Source organism: Rana temporaria, chromosome 1 (genome assembly GCF_905171775.1).
Source record: "Rana temporaria chromosome 1, aRanTem1.1, whole genome shotgun sequence".
Lineage (NCBI taxonomy): Eukaryota > Metazoa > Chordata > Amphibia > Anura > Ranidae > Rana > Rana temporaria.
Window position 1 is genome coordinate 318,061,524 of NC_053489.1, and position 22,805 is coordinate 318,084,328.

Sequence of the window (22,805 nt, forward strand, 5' to 3'; positions counted from 1 at the left end):
GGGCTGAATGTCTGCTTTTTTTTTTTAAACCGGTCAATGTCTCCTGAAATTCGGCCTGTGTGTACGAGGCTTCAACAACGATATTCCTTTTTCAAAGTGCCAACGTATAACGACAGCGGGCGGTCCGTAAGTGGTTAATGTGTCTTGTTTAGTAAGCAAATCTGGCAAATAGAAATGGAAACAATAGCTGGCTTCAGGGCAGAACCTGCAAAGAAGGACTTTCAGACACCTTTCAACAGAATCCTTTGAGGGGGAACATCCTCAGGACTGTAGGGTGTTTAGCAAGAACTAAAAAGCCTGGATCCACTACCAAAACAGCCCGTTTCTTCTTAAAGGAGAAGTACAGCCAAAGCTCGTTTGGCTGTACTTCTCCTGTGGATCACAGGAGTGCAGTTCGTTCTGCAATACTGTGAAGCCCGCTGTCAACTGACATTACAGAGCCGGTCCAGGCTCGAGAAAGATCGAGACCATATGGTGAGCCGCTGGGAGCCTGAGTCGGCCGCTCTCACCCCCTTTCCTGTAATTTTTCCCAATGCAATGTTTAGGTAATTTGCATACCCCCGTATATTTATCTCAAAATATCATTAACAAAGTCTGCTGATGAAAAAAACATTACATTAGTGCATCTTTTATGTAATGTAGAGGAATTGTAAACCTCAAAGTGAACTTACGCTTGTGATGAGGGAGAAGAGGCAGGTTTAAGCCACCCTTGTCTGTGTCTATTGGCACAGGTAGCGTAGCTTACGATAAAGCCTGCAGCTGTGCCAATATAGGAAGCTGCTTTCTATAGTGGCACACCGAGAAGAAAAGGAGCAACCAGGGCCAACAGGGGAGAATGGAATATGTGGGGCTGCACTGTGCAATTCCAGTTTTTGTGCAGGGAAATACAAGAATCCCTGTCAAGATTTGTTTGCTGTCTGTGTGCAACTTCACCCTGTTTGTACACAGCTGACAGCTCCCTAGAATGGGAGTTTCCCTGTATTTTTAGAGATTTTCTCCTATTTCTTGTTGTATCTCCTGAACAGGAAATAAAGGAAAATACCCTAAAATAAACCAGCAGTTATAACCCTTCCCAACTCTAAAAATTAAAATGGTTGTAAAGGTAGAAGCTTTTTTATCTTAATGCATGGAGATAAAAAACCTTCTGTGTGTAGCAGCCTCCCTCTCTATCCAGCGATGTGCACGAGTACCTCGGCCGTCCAGAACGCTTCCTCCTGATTGGCTGAGAGACAACAGCAGCGCCACTGGCCCCCGCTGCTGTCAAAGTCAGTTAGCCAATCAGGAGAGAGAGAGGGCAGGGCCGGAACCGTGGCTCCATGTCTCAGTGGACATACGGAGCTGTAGCTCGGCTGCCCCCATACAAAGCTGCTTGCTGTGGGGTGATTTAACAAAAGGGAGGGGCCAGGAGTGCCGACAAGGACACGAAAAGAGGAGGATCCTGGCTGCTCTGTGCAAAATAATTTCCCAGAGCAGGCAAGTATGACGTGTTTGTTATTTTTAAAGAAAAAAAAACAAGACTTTAGTATCACTTTAAACAATGGCAATAAAGTGAACAAAGTAAATAACAAGTGAATAAAGTGGCAAAAGTTCGAACACTGGGCTCCATGGGTAAAAATAAATATAGTGAAGAAAAAACACTAAATAAAATACATACCTGAGTCTGAATAAGAGAGTTTGGAAACGCTAATCTTTTCTTTAAATCTTCTGACATTTTCTGATGGTACTGAAAAACGTCAAAAAAACAAAGTGCATGTTTTGGTTAAAGTCAAATAACGTGGATGAAAAAAAAAAAAAAAAGGCTGATAAAAGGTATCCAAACAAGCGGCTTAAAAGAAGCATTTGTCAATTAAACTGTAAGGATAATAGATGAAAAGTAAGCTGGGTGTGTTCATGAAGCGCATGAAGTAGGAAACACTCCCTCCCCAAGCGCTTATCTAATGGTAACAGTATGGGTGTTTTCACTTTCATGTAAGTTGCTAGCTGACAACACAGGAGTTACTAAGCAGAGGCAGTCCGCTGGCCACAAGGTGTGGATGTGAACCAAACTCAAGTCACTTACTGAACAGTGTGTTTGAAGAAAAAGCTGCTGGCTTGCCAGATTGCATGCAAGAGAACAAGAATTCTATTAAATGTGAGTTACTTATTCAAATGTATCCACTGAAAAAACTATATATTGAATCTGAAGGTTTATGTATGCTGTTTTTTTTTTTGTTTTTTTTACATTTCTATGAGTGTGAAAATAATCCGCTAAAGATATTTTATATTAAAGATACATTTATATTTATATTTATATTTTATTTTAAAGATACATTTCACTAGAATATAAAGACTTTCCTTGCATTTCTGGCTGGCACTCTCATCTTAAAGCTGGCATATTCTGTCATTTTCAATAGAGTCAGAAAAGGAAGTGTATTTTATTTCAGCCATATTTCCTCCTTTTTTTTTTTTTTTTTTAATCTAAGCTTTAAAAGAAGTGCCATGTTTGTATAAAAACCATACTCTGCGCTAGATATTTAAATAACCAGTTTCAAATCTGATTTGTTCAATTTTTTCCTACCAGATGAAAGGTCTGCCTACCTTTGGTGTATCGTTCAAAATGTACATCCTAAATTCCTTTAGAGCATTTTTTTTCTTTTTTGATGTTTTATAAAACTGAAAAGCATGGAGATGAACAAACAAACAATGCAGTATAATGTTGCCAATGTGCAGTAACCCAATGCAAGCATACTTTGGAAATCTACATTTAGATGTGTATTGAGTTGCTTGCCAGTCCACGTCAGTGTACAACATGTACTATACTGTGCCCTTCTGTCCCCACTGTACTGTGCCCCCCTGTCGTCGTCCCCCATATTCTCCTCTCTTTCCCCCTGTAAATATACCCTCTAAACCCCCCACCCCTGTACTGTGCCCCCCCCCCCAGTCATCGTCCCCCATATTGTCCTGTCCTTCCCCCTGTAAATATGCCCTCTAAATCCCCCCACCCCTGTACTGTGCCCCCCAGTCATCATCCCCCATATTCTCCTGTCCTTCCCCCTGTAAATAGGCCCTCTAAACCCTGCACCCCTGTACTGTGATCTCCTCCCCCGGTACCCTTTGTGTTAATTAGTCTTTAATTTACAGTATACTTTTTATTGGTTAAAAATCTAGTGTTTAATTCTATCTACTATTTATATTTACATTTTTGAGAATGGGTGCATAAATTGGGCAGGCTGGATGGGCCCCAGAGCATTGCTTTGCCCAGGGGCCCATGATGCTAGTAAGATGGCCCTGGTATATAACTAGCTATGACTTTTGGAGAAAAAAAATAAGGCATATCTAGTACAGTATGAGGTTTACTACATTAAGAAAGGTCAGCCCTGGCAATTCATAAAACAACATGAGTTGCTGCAGCAGAAGAGTCACTTGAATCATGTTAAAGGCGAAATTTACACTCCTTATATTTTGCCTTTCTTCTTCCATCCCCCCATCTCTTATAAACACGTTAAAGTGGAACTTTATGCTAGATAATGAAAATGGGCAGACAGTCAGGATTTTAAATGCTTTGTCCTTCTGCATTAAAGCTACTTACCTGCCTGTGTGTCTCGGTGAAGCAAGCACATATAGCTCACTGTACAACTTTGGCAATGCCGAAGCTGAGAATATCCCTGTATGACGTCATCTGAGCCCAGCCAGTGACAGCGGGCAGTGACCGAGACCCAGAAGTTGGTTGCCTGAAGATGTCAGTGGCCGACAGGGAGTTACAGGGCGGTACATCGCTTTATTGAAGGCAAGTATAGTCCTGCTTTAAAGCGGAGCATCGCCCAAAAAGGGGAAATTCTTCTAAGTCTTCCTGCCACCCCACTCTGATGTGGCAGGTCATTTTTTTCAGGGGGGTGGGAGCAGATACCTAGTTTTGACAATCCAAGCAGAAGTTCTCCTCCCCCCCTCCCTGCCCACAGTCTTCCGGGCTCATCACAGGTCCAACAAGACTGCGGGACCATTTACAATGCACAGCATGGCTCGCATATGCGCAGTGCGCAACCGCCTGTGAAGCCACAAGCAGCACAGCCAGCTGCTCCCAGTTAAAGTGGTTGTAAACCCACTTTTTTCACTTTTACCTACAGGCAAGCCTATAATAAGGCTTACCTGTAGGTATAAAGAATATCTCCTAAACCTGTACGGTTTAGGAGATATTCCCCCCGCAATGCGCCGCTGATTGCAGCGGCGCATGTGCAGGGGGGATCCACGGCGAAAGGACCGGCAGCCGCCGGAGCTTGCCGAATTTAAATCTCCCACGCACACACGCGGGAGTGACGTCATTGCCGCTCCAGCCAATCACATCGCTGGAGCGGCGATACCCGGAAGACACGGCGGAGCAAGATGACATCTCGCTCGGCGTAGACCAGGTAAGTGTAATTCACCTCGTTCAGAGGTAAGTATTTCATAATCAGCCAGTATGCGGTGCATACTAGCCGATAATGCCTTTTGCCTTGCAGGTTAAAAAAAAGAAAAAAAAATGTTTATGCGGTTTACAACCGCTTTAAGATGCCTAGGAACCTGAAGGCTAGTGAAGACCTAGCCCAGGTGAGAACGGCACTGGATCCCTGAACAGGCAAGTGTCCTGTTATTAAAGCAGTAGTAAGACAATGTTATAATGTGCCAATATGCATAGCATACTAGCACATTATGAGAGCCTTACCTTAAAACTAAGCACTCCAGCGGCACGCTGTCACCACTGAAAAGGGTTCCATGTTTACACGGTCTTCCTTCCAGGTTTGCTGCCTCTGGCTACATGAGTAACTGGGGGTGTGCCGTTTACAGCATGGGCTCTGAAGATCAGTATGCGGGACCTTCAGTGCGCATGCGCTGGCGACGTCACCGGCTGCATGCACTTGTAATATCTCAAACTGTTTAGGAGATATTCACAGCACCTACAGGGAAGCCTTATTATATAGGCTTACCTGTAGGTAAAAGATTAAAAAGTGGGTTTACTACCACTTTAAAAGTCAGCAGCTACAGGATTTGGAGCTGCTGACTTTTAATATTTTTTTTGCTGCAGAACCGCTTTAAAAGACATTTTTAAATAAAACCTGTTATTATTACACACTCGATTTTAGAACTAGTGATGTCATCACTGGGTCTCTATGTATTGCAGGCAGTTACATGCTGGTGGGAGGGGCAGCACATCAGGTGTAGTCAAGAGTTCCTATTTGAATGCAAGTTCTGAGCTAATCTTCATTTACCCATGGATGCTGACATTACTGTCATCTGCTAATGCCCACCTGTGCTACTAAGCCTCCATGAATGAAAGAACTAAAATCCACTGTATAAAAGAGGTAGGTCAGGATCAGTCAGGCTAGATGATGCTGGATGTCCTACAGCCAGGAAATGATGAGGGCTCTACATGACTTGCGCTGCTTCTAATGCACATTGTGAGAAGCTCAGAGTGTGCAGTGAAATCAGAGTAAGCCATGGTGAGGAGCCTGTATAATTGTGCAAGTCTGAAGGACAAGCTGAGGGTCAGGTTTAAGGAATTGTTGCTACTACTGTCCCATCTGTTTGCTGTGTGCACAGCATTTGTTTTTCTTCTACATTACAAGCACAGAAACAGGCGACCTGTATAAAGCTAGCCATCGAAGCGAGGTAGATGGAGGGATCCCTCTGCGGGGTTTTTTTCTGACATTAGTGCCTGCATCTGTCACATAACATTGATCAGCGGCTGCAAATGTCCCAACATTGCATCTGTCACAATACAATGATCGGGGGCTGCAAATGTCCCAACATTGCATCTGTCACAATACAATGATCGGGGGCTGCAAATGTCCCAACATTGCATCTGTCACAATACAATGATCGGGGGCTGCAAATGTCCCAACATTGCATCTGTCACATAACATTGATCAGCGGCTGCAAATGTCCCAACATTGCATCTGTCACAATACAATGATCGGGGGCTGCAAATGTCCCAACATTGCATCTGTCACAATACAATGATCGGGGGCTGCAAATGTCCCAACATTGCATCTGTCACAATACAATGATCGGGGGCTGCAAATGTCCCAACATTGCATCTGTCACAATACAATGATCAGCGGCTGCAAGGTCCCAACATTGCATCTGTCACAATGCAATGATCAGCGGCTGCAAGGTCCCAACATTGCATCTGTCACAATGCAATGATCAGCGGCTGCAAGGTCCCAACATTGCATCTGTCACAATGCAATGATCAGCGGCTGCAAGGTCCCAACATTACATCTGTCACAATACAATGATCAGCGGCTGCAAGGTCCCAACATTGCATCTGTCACAATACAATGATCAGCGGCTGCAAGGTCCCAACATTGCATCTGTCACAATGCAATGATCAGCGGCTGCAAATGTCCCAACATTACATCTGTCACAATACAATGATCAGCGGCTGCAAATGTCCCAACATTGCATCTGTCACAATACAATGATCAGCGGCTGCAAATGTCCCAACATTGCATCTGTCACATAACAATGATCAGCGGCTGCAAATGTCCCAACATTACATCTGTCACAATACAATGATCAGCGGCTGCAAATGTTCCAACATTGAATCTGTCACAATACAATGATCAGCGGCTGCAAATGTCCCAACATTGCATCTGTCACAATAAAATGATCAGCGGCTGCAAGGTTCCAACATTACATCTGTCACAATATAATGATCAGCGGCTGCAAGGTTCCAACATTACATCTGTCACAATACAATGATCAGCGGCTGCAAATGTCCCAACATTACATCTGTCACAATACAATGATCAGCGGCTGCAAGGTCCCAACATTGCATCTGTCACAATACAATGATCAGCGGCTGCAAATGTCCCAACATTGCATCTGTCACAATACAATGATCAGCGGCTGCAAATGTTCCAACATTGCATCTGTCACAATACAATGATCAGCGGCTGCAAATGTCCCAACATTGCATCTGTCACAATACAATGATCAGCGGCTGCAAATGTCCCAACATTGCATCTGTCACAATACAATGATCAGCGGCTGCAAGGTCCCAACATTGCATCTGTCACAATACAATGATCAGCGGCTGCAAATGTCCCAACATTGCATCTGTCACAATACAATGATCAGCGGCTGCAAGGTTCCAACATTGCATCTGTCACAATACAATGATCGGGGGCTGCAAATGTCCCAACATTGCATCTGTCACAATACAATGATCAGCGGCTGCAAGGTCCCAACATTGCATCTGTCACAATGCAATGATCAGCGGCTGCAAGGTCCCAACATTGCATCTGTCACAATGCAATGATCAGCGGCTGCAAGGTCCCAACATTGCATCTGTCACAATGCAATGATCAGCGGCTGCAAGGTCCCAACATTGCATCTGTCACAATACAATGATCAGCGGCTGCAAGGTCCCAACATTGCATCTGTCACAATACAATGATCAGCGGCTGCAAGGTCCCAACATTGCATCTGTCACAATGCAATGATCAGCGGCTGCAAATGTCCCAACATTACATCTGTCACAATACAATGATCAGCGGCTGCAAATGTCCCAACATTACATCTGTCACAATACAATGATCAGCGGCTGCAAATGTCCCAACATTGCATCTGTCACAATACAATGATCAGCGGCTGCAAATGTCCCAACATTGCATCTGTCACAATACAATGATCAGCGGCTGCAAGGTCCCAACATTGCATCTGTCACAATGCAATGATCAGCGGCTGCAAATGTCCCAACATTACATCTGTCACAATACAATGATCAGCGGCTGCAAATGTCCCAACATTGCATCTGTCACAATACAATGATCAGCGGCTGCAAATGTTCCAACATTGCATCTGTCACAATACAATGATCAGCGGCTGCAAATGTTCCAACATTCCTTATGGACAGAAATTGATCATAGCCTGAAACACAAATATAAAAAGAACACATGTGCATCAGCTACAATGATCTGTACTAAATGAGCTACATGATATACAAGCTACACAGCTCCCTCTCTGCTAAGCTGACCCCATGAACTCTGGCTCTGCAAACTAATGAGACTGGGGCACATGTTGTCACTGCAGTCTAGCAGCTTCTTGCAAAAATAGCATACTATAGGGAGCAGCCCATCAAACACACTGCACCAAACATCAACAACAAGTAAGTAGCAGTACTCCTTGCTTCCCTTCATCACAGGCACTACCTGAAAAGCAGTTCCCTCTTCAACTGCTCTGACTTCACACTGGATTCTCCCACGATGCCACTCTGTCAGCTCCTTCCTGGAAACCAAGCCTCGCTTTCATGTACCCTCACTCCTGGAGCGCAGACTTCCTTCTTGTTGCTTGGCAACCACCAGTAACAGGAACACTCTCAATGCAATGTAAATCAACCAACTTTATTCAAAACCAATCCAAACATACATTCGAGTTGCCTGAATCCAGCATCGTGTGCTAAGATGATAACCAGCCTTCTCGCGATCCCTGGCAGACAGTGCTCTTTCACACTAGTGTGATTTCACATGTGACTTGAGTGGCACAGAATTGCATGTCAAAGGAAATCACATTATTTTCACTGCCTGTTCACATCAGTGCGACTCCAGGCAGTGCATTTTTTAGAAAAAGATCCTGTATTACTTTTGTGCAATTTACAGTGCGATTTAGAATATGCAAACCACATCCAAAATGCGAGCACTACATAATTGCACTGCAAATCGCGTCACAGAGTAGTGTGAACCAAGCCTCACACTAGTTTGTAACATGTCATAATTACAATAATTACAATTCTTCAGGGTCTCTGCTTTCAGAAAATACATTATTTTGGTGATATATATGTACAAAGGTTTTCTTCAAAATGTTTCTGCACTTTTGTTTATATAAACAAGTGCAGAAACTTTCTGAAGACCCAGGGCCAGATCCACGTACCTCGGCGCATTTTTAAGTCCGGCTTAACGTATCTCAGATACACTACGCCGCCGTAACTTACAGCGTATTTTCCGTATCCACAAAGAATTTGCGCCGTAAGTTACGGCGGCGTAGTGTAAATGTGTCGGCGTAAGGGTGCGCAATTCAAAAGACTAAGTTGTGGGCGTGTTTTATGTCAATACGTCTTGACCCCACGTAAATTAATTTTTTTCTGAACGGCGCATGCACCGTCCGTGGGGGTATCCCAGTGCGCAAGCTCCAAATTAACCCGAAATAAGCCAATGCTTTCCACGTGAACGTAATTCTACGCAAAGCCCTATTCGCGAACGTTTTACGCAAACGACGTAAACAATGGAAAATTCGAGGCTGGCCCGACGTCCATACTTAACATTGCGTACGCCTCATAGAGCAGGAGTAACGTTACGCCGAAAAAAGCCTTACGTAAACGACGTAAAAAAATGCGCTGGCCGGACGTACGTTTGTGGATTGGCGTATCTAGCTAATTTGCATACTCGATGCGGAAATCAACGGAAGCGCCACCTAGCGGCCAGCGTAAATATGCACCTTAGATCCGACGGCGTACTAAGACGTACGTCAGTCGGATCTAGCCCAGCTTCAGGCGTATCTTGTTTTGTGGATACAAAACAAAGATACGCCGGAGCATCCTAGAAGTTACGCGGCGTATCAATAGATACGCTGACATAACTTCTTCGTGGATCTGGCCCCCAATATATAGATATAGATAGAGAGAGAGAGAGATCTATAGACATATATATCTATATATACATATATAAACAGCATACAGTATTTCCACTTCAAATCCTGGTCCCTGAGGGGTTAAATAAAATAGTTTGTATTATTAATTGTTTTATGACATTTGTTTGCACGTTTGTTTGTTTGTTTTTTTGTTTTTTAAATTTTTGGTATTTCTTTATTGTTTTTACTATAATTACAATAAAGTTTCTCCCAAGGGCTTTTATGTAGCAAGAAAAATCAACTGGAAACACAAGTATTAGGGCTCTTTCACATGGGGCGGACCGTTTTCGGGCTCCGCTTTGCTCAGCGGGGATCGATCCGTCGATCCCCGCTGAGCCGGCAGATGACAGGTCTGTCTCTGCACACTGTGCAGGGACCGACCTGTCAGAATGCCGCTCTCCCCTATGGGGGATCAGATGACGACGGACCGTAGAGTCCGTCGTCACCCGATCCGATCCGCCAGACGGATGGAAAATAGGGTTTTCCTCCGTCACACTTTGACGGAACGGGTCGGATGTCAGCGGGCATGTCACCGCTGACATCCGTGGCTCCATAGAAGAGCACGGAGCGCTCGTTCAGGTCCGCCTAAAAAATTGGCCCATGTGAAAGAGCCCTTAATATACTATTTTTTATTGGTACAGATATTAAAATTCACATATAATTTAAAATATGGGCTCTGGTATACCCCAATTACAATAAATGGTGTCCTGTAAACAAAGGCAGGTAACAGACTTATTGTAGGAATTTCCAGAACAAGTAAGTACATGTGCCCAAAAAGAACCCCACGATATTATATTGGTATATTAATATTTTGTTTTTCCAGTTGGTTTTTCTTGCTGCATAAAAGCCCTTGGGAGAAACTTTATTGTAATTGTAGTATTTAGCAGGGTGAGCGGCGCTATCCTACCCAGGCTTATGGGTAACCTCATGCATAGTTTGTAACATGTCACCCCTCTCACCAGCATGTCCAGAACTAAAGGTGACTAGGAGGAGAGATAGATACATAAAGCACTACCTATGTAGATATTCACATTAACTCTTCATTCTGATTCTATATTATACAGAGTCATATAAATATCCTAAACACAATATACAAATACCAATAATATAAAAAATAAAAAAAAACATGCAAACAAAGGTCATAAAACAATTAATAATACCAACTACTTTATTTAACCCCTCAGGGACCAAAGAACCCTTGTGAATGTATATATATATCCCACCAAAATAATGTATTTTCTGAAAGCAGAGACCCTGGAGAATAAAATGGTAGCAGCCGCAATTGTTCGTGTCACCCAATATTTGTGCTACTGTTTATCCGTTTAATGTTTTTAAATCAATGAAAAATGCACTAAATTTAAAGTGGTATTGAAAGGTAACTCCACTCATGGGAACTAAAAAAGCAAAAAAAAAAGTAGCATATACAGTATATAGCCTATACAATTGTGATACAGAATGCCTGTGTGAATGCAGCCGAAGAGATACATACCACATTCATTTTTGCTTTAAAATAATTACTCTGATATTGGGGGTTATTTACGAAAAGCAAATCCACTTTGCACTACAAGTGCACTGAAAGTGCACTTGGAAGTGCAGTCGCTGTAGATCTGAGGGGGGACATGCAAGGAAAATAAAAAACAGGATTTTAGCTTGCACATGATTGGATGATAAAATCAGCAGAGCTTCCCCTCGTTTCAGATCTTCCCCTCAGATTTACAGCGACTGCACTTCCAAGTGCACTTGTAGTGTAAAGTGGATTTGCCTTTTCTTTAATAACCCCCCTAGTATATAACTTAAAAGTAGTAAATCAACGAAAAAACATGGCCTATTTAACAAACGCTGTAAACATGTATGTTTTGTGATAATAGATAGCACCTTGTGTTATTTTTACATTGTCTTATCGCATTTTCTTTTCTCAGGCAAACACTGTATTAGAGGGAAATTTTTATTTAAATGAAGGCACATTGAAACTATGAAAAAAACATCCTGAGGCCTCTTTTACACTGCTGCCTAAAAACCTCAGCATTTGTATGCATATACAGAGGGTATAGAAAATAACCCCCCCCCCCCCCCCCCCCCTTTAAAAAAAATGAAATTTTGTTGCTTTTGTTGCTTTGCAGCCTGAAATGAAGACAGACACCATTTTTGTTTTATCCAGCTGTATTTACTCAATTGCAACATATAACATCCAAGTGAAAGATATAACACCAACGTGTCGTAAAAGAATTAAACATTTAATAAAAAAATATCACCCCCCTCATAAAAATTACTTAGGCATTTATTTTGTATTTATTTTTACTGATCTAAATGTGTTCAATATGCCTAAACACACAGGTGTGTAAACATGGGCAGTGTATGGATGAAAAAAATACAGAAATCTTACTTGGCTGTCTGTATTTTTACATGCAAATATACATGTACAAAAGTCTATTCTACGAGCTACATTTGTACGCACGTACGCACAAATACGTGCAAATATGCACAAAATAAACTAAAAATTATTTTGCCCAGGAATACTAATGTTCAAATATCAGTACTAGTGTGCCTTCAGTTACAGAAAGATCTTCTAGTGAAATGCTACAATGTATTTACATTCCTGAGCTCCAGGTAGAACACTTTCTTTGCTGATACATTGTATATTTTTTCCTTACTGGTCAGTGCAGAGTTCCCCCTAGTGGTTCTAAAGGCTGAAGATTTTTTACCTTCATGCATTCTATACCTTTTGTGTGCAGTACCTCCCCCAGTCCTTTACTGAGCTCTGTTTGATCTGGCGATATTTGGCTGTCCTGGGACTCTCCCTCCTCATTGACTGAGACAGCAATGGGAGCCCATTGGCTCCTACTGCTGTCAATCACAGCCAGTGAGCCAATGAGGAGTCTGCCTCCACCACCCCCCTCTTGTACCACATTTGCCATCACCCGCTCATACTTTCTGCTAAGTTCGCCATGGCAAACTAAGCTGGAAGTTCGTCCCTTGCTGCACCCAGGCCATTGAGAAAGTGCTCTGATGAAGTCCTTTAACCACTTCATTACCGGGCCTATTCTGGCACTCCTCTCCTACATGCAAAAATCATATTTTTTTGCTAGAAAATTATTCAGATCCCCCAAACACTATATATGTTTTTTTAGCATACACCCTAGGAAATAAAATGACGGTCATTGCAACTTTTTATCTCGCATGGTATTTGCGCAATCATTTTTCAAACGCCTTTTCGTTTTCCAATAGTTTTTTATTAAATGTTCAAGACAAAAAAAAAAATAGGGTGTACAGAAATAAAAAAGGGAGAGGGGGAGGGGGAAAAAAGATCATAGCCTCTATTCGGAGGACTAGCATAGATACACATTTTTGCAGGTCAAAAACAGATCATTAACTCAACTTTTAGTACTCCTACTGCAATTATCTATCAGGACAGATAACTTAGACCCTGCCCCGGGTCTGTCATTTGAGGCACTATCTAGACCCATGGGGTCAACAAGTAACAGTCAATTAAAGCTGATTCAGTATATTAACCATGGAAAACAGCCTTATAAATGCATAAGAAGGAGAGGAGAGAGAAGTAAGAAAGATAAAGAGGAAAAGGAAGGAAAAGAAGAAAAGATAAGAAGAAAGGAGAAAAAAAGGGGGATGGTGCATCCCTACCCCGGCGGCGAGAGGGAGGTATCAGAGTAGAATAAACCCGTTCATTGGCACAGATCAATGTACCGTCATGAGATAAGAGATCCAAGGGTCCCACACCCTGTCAAAAAACGCTACTCTGTCGTTCAGGATGGCTGACATCCTCTCGTTCACCATAATCCAAGACAATTTGGACTTCAGTAGACAAAATGGGACAGTGGGGGACCTCCAAGACTTGGCAATGGTTATTCTAGCTGCCACAAAGATAAAAGCTATCAGTTTTCTCAAGTGTTTTGATGTTCCCTCCACCGGGCGTCCCAGCAGTGCATGTAGAGGCGACTTAACAAGATTCACCTGGGTTAGAGAGTAGATAAAGTTATAAGTGCGTATCCAAAATCGTCTCACCCTTTGGCACGTCCACCAAATGTGATACATAGTACCATCCGCACTGCACCCCCTGAAGCACCGCGGAGACGCCCCCGGGACAAAGCTAGCAATACGTGCAGGTACCATATACCAACGCAGTAGTACTTTGTAATTAGCCTCTATTAGAGAGGTGTTGATATATGACTTAGAGGCTCCCTCTTCCAGCTTACTTCAGTCCGCCATGTCCAGTTCCATGCCCTTATCCTGTTCCCACTTAGTCATATAGGCCATTTTTTGGGTACCGGAAGACAGCAGTCCATAAATCAATGATATGTGACCGGAGTGTTTGTCAAAGGTTCTGCAGAGTTGTTCCATAGTCGTAGATGTAGTAAGATCAGAAGTGCGATTTAAAGACTCTAGAAAATGTGCAATTTGAGCATATCTAAAGTATTCAGAGTTCGGAAGACCGTATTTCTCCTGCAGAACCATTTTTGACAAAGCCCCCTTATGATCGCACAGATCTGCTATTCTCAGTAAACCCTTATTGGTCCACCAGGAGAAGTCCTGGGGACGGAGACCCGGGGTGAACAGGGGATTGTGAAATAAGGGCGCCATCGGAGTGTGTGGCGACTTGAATCTGTAAGTTTTTGACAAGCGATCCCAGAGGCCCAGGGAGAACGACAAAGACGGGCACATCATAGATGGTCTATCCCGTTTTCAAACGCCTTTTAAAAAAAAAATGGTTTCATGAATTAAAAAATAACAAAACATTAAAGTTAGCCCAATTTTTTGGCATAATGTGAAAGATGAAGTTACGCTGAGTAAATAGATACCTAACATGTCACCCTTCAAAATTGCACACGCTCGTGGAATGGCACCAAAATTCGGTACTTAAAAATCCTCATGGGCGACGTTTTCATTTTTTTTACTAGTTACATGTTTTGAGTTACAGAGGAGATCTATGGCTAGAATTATTGCTCTCACTCTAACGTTTGCGGTAATATCTACTTATGTATATGTTTGTTTCTGCTCGCGAGCTACCGGGGACAGGTGCACTTAAAAAAATAATAATTACTGTTAATTTTACTTTAAACTTTTTACTTTTACACTTTAAAAAAATAAATAAAAATGTGATCACTTTTATTCCTATTACAAGGAATGCAAACATCCATTGTAATAGGAGTAAGCATGACAGGTCCTCTTTACAGTGAGATATGGGGTCAATACGACCCCACATCTCATCACTAGGCTGGGAAGCCTGAAATAATAAAAAAAAAACGATCACCGCTTCCCAGCCGAAGCGGCACATTTTTTTTTAATGCAGAGGCTGGGCGTGACGTCATAACATCACGCCCGAACGTTCATAGAGACTCCAGCGACCATCTGGTCTGCCGGAAATCTCTATGCCTACCATAGATATCCCAGCTCAAAGTCAAGGACGTCCAGGGACGTCTGTCCGGTAGGAAGTGGTTAAGGTCGCAACGCATCGGTTAGTGCTATGCTACTGACATCACCACACTGACGAGAAGTTAGCCAATTGTTATCATTACAGAGCAATAGAGTGGTTCTTTGACAGCACGTGGATTTATATTGGTGATGTGATTAGAGTTAACCCTCTATGGGAATCATGCAGTTTGGATCTTCTGTCATTTTAAGAGGTTCAGTTGTGAAGGTAAAGTAAAGTAAAGAGCATGTGCACCTCACAAGGTTATACATAAGAAGATCACATGTCAGGCCTCGTACACACGACAGAGATTCTCGGCAGAATTCGCCGAGAAACTCGGTCAAAACCCGGATTCTGCCGAGAATCTCTGTCGTCTGTACAGTTTTGGCTCGATGGAGCCGCCGAGGAGCTCGACGAGAAAATAGAGAACATGTTCTCTATTTTCTCGTTGGCCGCGTTGTTCTATAGGAGAAGGCGGCCCGCCGAGCTCCTCGGCGGCTTCATCCCAAAACGAGACGAGGAACTCGACGTGCCAAGCACGTCGAGTTCCTCTGTCGTGTGTACGGGGCCTCAGAGCACTGGAGTAGAATTGAGTTTACATGGACATTCTATGGACTATTTTTAATTTTTTTTACATATTCTTTCAGCTTTGTTGTTTTTGTTTGGTTGTTACACCGAATTGCATGGTTTAAGATTTATCACACCTGGGAAACACACAAATGTTTCACATATCACACTTTGGAAAGGTATATTAGTGTGTTACCGAGTGTTATTGCACTGTTGAAATGTCAGGTACAATTCTGTATAAATAGGTGGATGAGTGTATCAGTGTAGCTCAGAATTCTAGAGCATACCTGTAAACATAGCATGTGAGCATGCTGCTATGTAGATGTAATAATGTAATGTAGTGGAACCCCCCTAGGGGCTGCTAGTAGTTGTGGTCCGTCTCTCACCCTGAACAGCCAGGCACACAATCTTCAGATACTCATGCCGCATACACACCATCACTTTATGTGATGAAAAAAAACGACATTTTCTGTGAAGTAAAAAACAACGTTTTTGAAACTTAAATTTTCAAAGACGAAATTGCCTACACACCATCGTTTTTCTCACAATGTTCTAGCAAAGCGAGGTTACGTTCACCACGTTTTTCCATTGAAGCTCGCTTCATAACTAGCTTTTGGGCATGCGCGGGTGTAAAAACGTAGTTTTAAACAACGTTTTTTGCTACACACGGTCAATTTCTGTGAAGTAAAAAACAACGTTTTGAAAAACGACACATAAAATTGAAGCATTGCTTCAATTTTTTTTTGTCGTTTTTCAGAAGACACAAAATTACGTTTTCCCCCACACACGATCATTTAAAGTGACGTTTTTAAAAACGTCGTTTTTTTTTCATCACATAAAGTGATGGTGTGTACGCGGCATAAGAAGTCAAAAAGCAGTCCTTGTACTTTGTTTTTATGTTTTATTGAGGGGGAAATAAACTTGGATGGGGTAAGGGTAAGTATGGGATGCCCACTTGCTTGAAGATATAAAGAATTGGGACTTAAACTACATATGCTCATTGTATATACACCTCCTCACTTTCAGCTCCAGCAAATCACTTGGTTACACTTCCTCGCTTCCATGACCAGCTAGCACTATAGTTTAGGCTTGACCCTGGCACTGCCAGGCTTTTGCAGGCAGGGACCGCGGGCCCCTTTGGTGTAGCAAAAACAGGGTTGTAGTCCTAGTGCTAGCTGTCCACGTGGCTACTGATCCCAGCACTCCATCTTCAGGCCCGGCTAGCCCTCCTGGCTGCAGCTGCCCCTTTCCACTGCCTGTGCCACCACAGTCTACTCCACTGGCTCTGCACCCATCCCAGACTCCACTCTACCAGCCCTCTCAGGCATGCCTCCCAGTACTGCTGACTTTGTAAAGACTCACCAGCCCACTTGGCTTCCTCTGTGGAACTCCTGGAGCCTTGCCTGGCAGTGTTCTCCTGCTGTTCTCTCTTGATCAACCTGTGCCTCCTGGTCATAACACTTCTGTGGGTTGTAAGAGGGTCCCATCCACACCCGAGCCCAGACCCAAGGTCACCCCCCCTCCCCCAGACTGGGAAGCTCCCTCAAAGGCTATGACAGCCTAACACTCCATCTCCATCTTGCACCTGATCACAACTTCCCCCCAGCTGGGCTGTCCCTGAGTATTTGAGGGGGCCTGTCCCCTGCCAATCCAAGTTGGGGATTGGATATGGTCCTCAGATTACTCCAGGCAACTCCACCTCTCCTCTCCTCTTTGCTTTCCAGAAAATTCTAGCATGTTCTGGAAGGAGAGGGGCGGTCTCAGTGATGCTGCCTGTGAGCCCCCCCCCCCCCACCTATTCCTGGCTTCTATTACTGGACCAATGTAAGTATGCAGCACAAATAATTCCTGAAGTCGAGCTTTAGGACCCATTTACACGTGTGTGATTTGTCATGCAACTTTGGACCCCAAAGTCGCATGACAAGTCACACCCCATGTTTCCTTATGACAATCAGTCATATCTGTGCAACTTCAAGTTGCAGCAACTTCAAAGTAGTTCCTGCACTTTTTCGGTTCAATTTTCATGCAACTTGAGGTTCATAGACCTCAATGTAAACCCTCAGGCCCTGTACACACGAGGAGACATGTCCTATGAAAACGGTCCGTGGACCGTTTTCATCGGACATGTCTCCTTGGAGCTTTTGGTCTGATGTGTGTACACACCATCAGACCAAAATCCCCACGGACAGAGAATGCGGTGACGTAGAAGACACCGACGTTCTCAAACACGGAAGTTCAATGCTTCCACGCATGCGTCGAATCAATTTGACGCATGTGCGGGATTTCGGTCCGCTGGTTAGACGTACTAACCAGCGGACATGTCCGATGGACAGGTTTCCAGCGGACAAGTTTCTAAGCATGCTAAGAAACTTTTGTCCGCTGGAAACCTGTCCACTAGGCCAGGAAACCGGTCCGATAGGCCGTACACACGACCGAACATGTCCGATGAAACTGGTCCGCGGACCAGTTTCATCGGACATGTTCGGTCGTGTGTACGGGGCCTTAGAGGTCTCATGAAAGTTGCACATACATGATATAGATGCGACTTGTGTGAGAGTTGTAAAAACAATGTCAGCCGTCAAAAAGATGGTGTGGGGGTCCTTCCCCCCCAATGCATACTAGGCCCTTCAGGTCTGGTATTTATTTTAAGGGGAACCCCACGCCAAAATCTATACCAGACCCTTATCTGAGCATGCAGCCGGGCTTAACCATACCAGGCCACATGCCCTCAACATGGGGAGGGTTTTTTGGGGCAGGGGGGCTCTTTCCCACAATGCTGGGCAGTGGCTGTGGGAATCTGTGGGCAGGGAGCTTATTGGAATCTGGAAGCCCCCTTTAACAAGCCCCCAGATTCTCCCCCCCATGTGAATGAGTATGGGGTACATTCACCCAAAAAGTCTAAAAAGTTAATAAAATAAAAAAACACAAGTTTTTGACAATTCCTTTATTAAAAAAATCAAATTCCATTTTTGGATTAGTTCTCAATTGATTTATATAGGGGACGGAAAGTGGATTGGTAGAGGGAGTCAAAGGACGGAGTGAGCTTAACCCCCAGGTATTTCAGGTTTCTTCGCTCCCAGTTATATGGGAACTCTGACCGTAAGTGGAGAAGTTCAGTCTCCAAAACATTAAGTGGGAGGGCCATCGATTTTGATGTATTTGTTTTGTAGCCTGAGAGCTCACCGTATTTATCGAGTTCGGCATGCAGGTTGGGCAGTGAAATCCTGGGTTGGGTCAGGGTAAGGATGATGTCATCTGCGAACAGGGATTTCTTAAATTCTTTACCTCTAAGGCCTTGTACACACGGGCAAACATGTCCGATGAAAACGGTCCGCCGGACCGTTTTCAGCGGACATGCCCGCCCGGAGATTTCTGTATGATGGCTGTACACACCATCATACAGAAATCCGCGCGTACACGATATGCGGTGACGAGGCCGCGCCGTCGCGGCGACGATGACGCGGCGACGTGCGCGGCCCTGGAAGTTCAATGCTTCCACGCATGCGTCGACGCGGATGTTATTTCGGCGCCCCCTGTTGTCCAGGTCCTCAACGTGGCGCTGCATATCTCTTAGCATAAGGCGGTAGTCCGAGCCCTGTACTTGGGTGCGGTGTACTGCTAGCTTAGTCTCCTGTATTTAGTAAAGTTATGGGCCTATAACTAGCGCATGAGGGGTCTTTGTCCAGCTTAGGGATCAGGGTGAGGTGGGAGCACTGCATGTCAGTCGGGATGGGGGTCTGCTGAAGAAAAGCGTTATAGAGTTTGGTCATATGTGGGAGCAGTAGGGGGAGGAAAGTTTTGTAGTATTCGTAAGGCAGCCCATCTGGTCCGGGGGATTTGTGGGTAGGCAGGTCCTTTATAGCTGCTGTAATTTCCTCTCCGGTGATGGGGGCGTTGAGTGTAACTAAGTCTGAGTCTGGTAGATCGGGAATTCCCGCCTGCTCCAAATATTGTATCATTTTGTCCATTAGGTCGGGCTGGGGGGGATTATGTGGTATTTCCGGTTTGTTGTATAGGTCAGTGTAGAAGTCTGCAAATGTGTTCGCTATGTCTTGGGGGTGTGACACCAGGCCACCTGATCTGTTTTTAACTTGGTGCAGGGTGGCGGATAACATTCGATCAGCCAGTTTCCTGGCCAGTAAGGCTTGCGCCTTATTGCCCTTATCGTAGTATAGCTGCTTCAATCTAATCAGTGCCTTCTCTACCCATCCCATCGCGAGCTCCCTGAGCGTGGATTGGATAGATGTGATTCGCTTGAGGAGTGTTAAGGATGGGGAGGATTGCAACCAGGCCTCCAGGGCTCTAAGTTGCGTTTCCGCCTGTAGCTTGGAGGCTTCGGCATCCTTCTTAAGCGCCGAGGAGAGGGCGAGGCATCGACCCCTGAGTACCTTATGGGTGGCCCAGAGAGTGGTAAGGGACACGTCTGGGGTTTCATTTTCGTCAAAGTAGTGTTTAAGGGTATATTCTGGTTTAGTTCGGGAGGGGGCGTGTTGTAATAGAAACTCGTATATTCGCCAGGTATACGGTCTGCGCAGAGGAACGCCGAGGTTCATCGTTATCGTAACTGGGACGTGGTCGGACCAGGATATGGGGAGTATCTGTGCTGAGTCAGTAATACAGAGTGTGTTGTTGTTGACAAACAGGTAATCTATGCGCGAATGGGTGTGATGAGGGGACGAATAAAAGGTGTACCGGCGATCTCGCCCAGGTGGGGAGCCCTCCAGACATCAAAGAGAGCATGTTTTCTTGTTAGTTGGTGGAAGAGTTTAGAGTCCCTCAGGGCTCGGGATTGGGAGGCCCTGGGATTCACCACCAGGCGATCGTTGGCCACAGTTTGTGAGAGATTAAAGTCTCCCCCGACTACCAGGAAGTCGTGGGTGGTTCGGGACAAGCGAGTGAGGACCTTCGCCAGGAAGCGATGTTAGCGAGTGTTCGGGGCGTACAGGATGCAAAGAGTGACATTCTGCGTCTGCCACAGACCGCGGAGGATGATGTAGTGACCTTGTGGATCTAGATAGGTGGCCGAGCACGTGAAAGGGGATCCCCTTTAAAGAGGATGGCGACTCCTGCTCTTTTGCGTGGGTTAAAGGCCTGATAGATCTGGGGGTAATGTCTAGATGCAAATGCAACGGAGTCCTCCTTGTTAAAGTAGGTCTCCTGGACCATGATGACTTCTACCCCTGATTGTTTAAACTCCCGAAGTGCCAGGTGTCTTTTCTTGTTGGAGTTAAGGCCATGTACATTTAGGGACATAATCTTAGCCATTATGTAAGGTTAGAATAGCGTCGTCTATACTTGGCTGAATCTGCAGTTGATGTGTCTGGGTCTGGGGGCGTGCAGGGCCGGATTCCAGACAAGGCCAACAAGGCCAGGCCTCGGGGCGGCAGTGGGTGCAGGGGCGGCACTGTGGCTGAGAGGAGAGGACACTTTCACTTTCATTTCGGGAGTTTCCCCCTGTCATGCGGATGGTGAGAGGAGAAAAAACAGAGGGAAGAGGAGGTCAGATGGTTCTCGGCAGCAGCACCCCCCCCTCCTGGTTCTCAATGTCATTTTGTAATTTTTGGCAGCAGCACCCCCCAATGCTCAATGTCATTTTTGGCAGCAACACCCCCCAGGTTCTCAGTGTCATTTTCGGCAGTACCAATCCCATTCCCCCACCCCCCTCCGCTTCTCAATGCATCTCAGTATCCTGCCGAAAAAGTCCTCCGGCGGATAATGTCCCCCCTGTACTGTGTAGAAGAGGGCGGCATTGAAGGACCCGGCCTTGGGGCGGCAAAGGGAGTAAATCCGGGCCTGGGGGTGTGGCATCACTCGGTGGAGATCCGGCGGCCGTGGAGGCTTCTCCGGGGTTCTGATCCAGAAAAGAATAGGAAAAGGAAATCTAGAGAGAAAAAAAAAGGGTTAGAGCAAGAAAACATACAGCAAATATAACAATCTGCATCAAGCAGGCCCTGTTGACTCCTAGAGTCACAGGGCCCATAAAGTTCCTGTAGAGCCTCCTGACCAGAGAGTCCAAAAAAATTGGGTCAGGGGGGCACGAGGGTGTGAGATAACAACTCATCCACTGGGGCTTTGGGAAAGGAACTTTTTAATGGTAAACCAAGGGGGGGTTGGTAATCAGGAAGTCAACCTCTTTGGTGTCTCAACCGAGACATGCCCATGGTGTGGATCAGGGATGAAGCAAAGGCGACCAGGGAATGGTGCTAGGATGGAGCTTGGGGTGGCTCACGGGCCAGAATCAACAAAAAATAAGGGGGGGAGCAAGAACCAAAGTGGAGGTAAGGTGAGGACTTAGTCTCGGGGGGCTGCTGACCGGTATAATCAGGCATTCCTGTGTTTAGGAGATTTACGGGAGGGATCCGGTCCCCTGGATCGTTTGGAAGGAGGGACCTTCTGCCACACCACGACGGGAGGCGGAGTGGCCACCAGGTCCCAGTCCGGTAGCTGAAGGATGGGGATGCCTAGGGTTTTTTACAGAAGGCGTGTAAGTCCTCTGGGTAGCGTAGGATAGCTGATTTCCCCTGGTGTCTTGCCATCAAGCTGAAGGGGTATCCCCATCTGTAGACAATGATCTTGTCTTGTAGGGTGTGGAGAAGGGGTTGCAGCAGCCGCCTTTTCTGAAGCATGATCCAAAAGAGGGCGGGGTAAATCTGTATTGGGTTGTCATCAAACACCAGTTTGCGGATGGTTTGGGCTTTGCGCATAATGTCCTCCTTCAGGGGATAGGAGTGCACCTGGCAGATGACATCACTTGGTTTAGAGGCAGGGCCTTTAGGTCTGAAGGCTCGTGGGCTCTATCCATTTCGATAGGTTTGTCAGTGGGTTCCCCTAATAGATCATTGAACAGGGCCTGAAGGGATACCTGTAGATCTTCTGCTTCCGGCATGCCTCTGACGCGGATGTTATTTCGGTGCCCCCTGTTGTCCAGGTCCTCAACGTGGTGCTGCATATCTCTTAGCATAAGGCGGTAGTCCGAGCCCTGTACTTGGGTGCGGTGTACTGCTAGCTTAGTCTCCTGTATCTCCTCTTCCGCCATTTCCACCCTGTCAGCAAGATGATTGAGACCCATTTGGAGGGCCTGAATTTCGGCCCTGCAGGTATCTTTCACATCTTCTATAAGCTGTTTGAAGTCGTCCCTTGTTGGGATGGCCTGCAGATAAGCTTGCCATTG

The 22,805-nt window shown here is 45.1% G+C and overlaps 2 protein-coding genes across 2 annotated transcripts in view; one reads left to right on the top strand and one right to left on the bottom strand.

The window, feature by feature from the left end:
• Positions 1–8,275, bottom strand: part of FOCAD (focadhesin) — a 268,287-nt gene extending 260,012 nt beyond the window's left edge. The window contains exons 1-2 of the mRNA XM_040359573.1: positions 8,169–8,275; positions 1,655–1,723 (exon numbers count right to left, since the gene is read on the bottom strand). Coding sequence (XP_040215507.1) covers positions 1,655–1,711 — 57 coding nt within the window. The 5' untranslated portion in view covers positions 1,712–1,723; positions 8,169–8,275. The remainder of the gene's footprint in view (positions 1–1,654; positions 1,724–8,168) is intronic.
• Positions 2,004–22,805, top strand: part of MLLT3 (MLLT3 super elongation complex subunit) — a 358,426-nt gene continuing 337,624 nt past the window's right edge. Inside the window, exon 1 of the mRNA XM_040359609.1 lies at positions 2,004–2,131. The gene's annotated coding sequence lies outside the window, so the exon portion shown is untranslated. The remainder of the gene's footprint in view (positions 2,132–22,805) is intronic.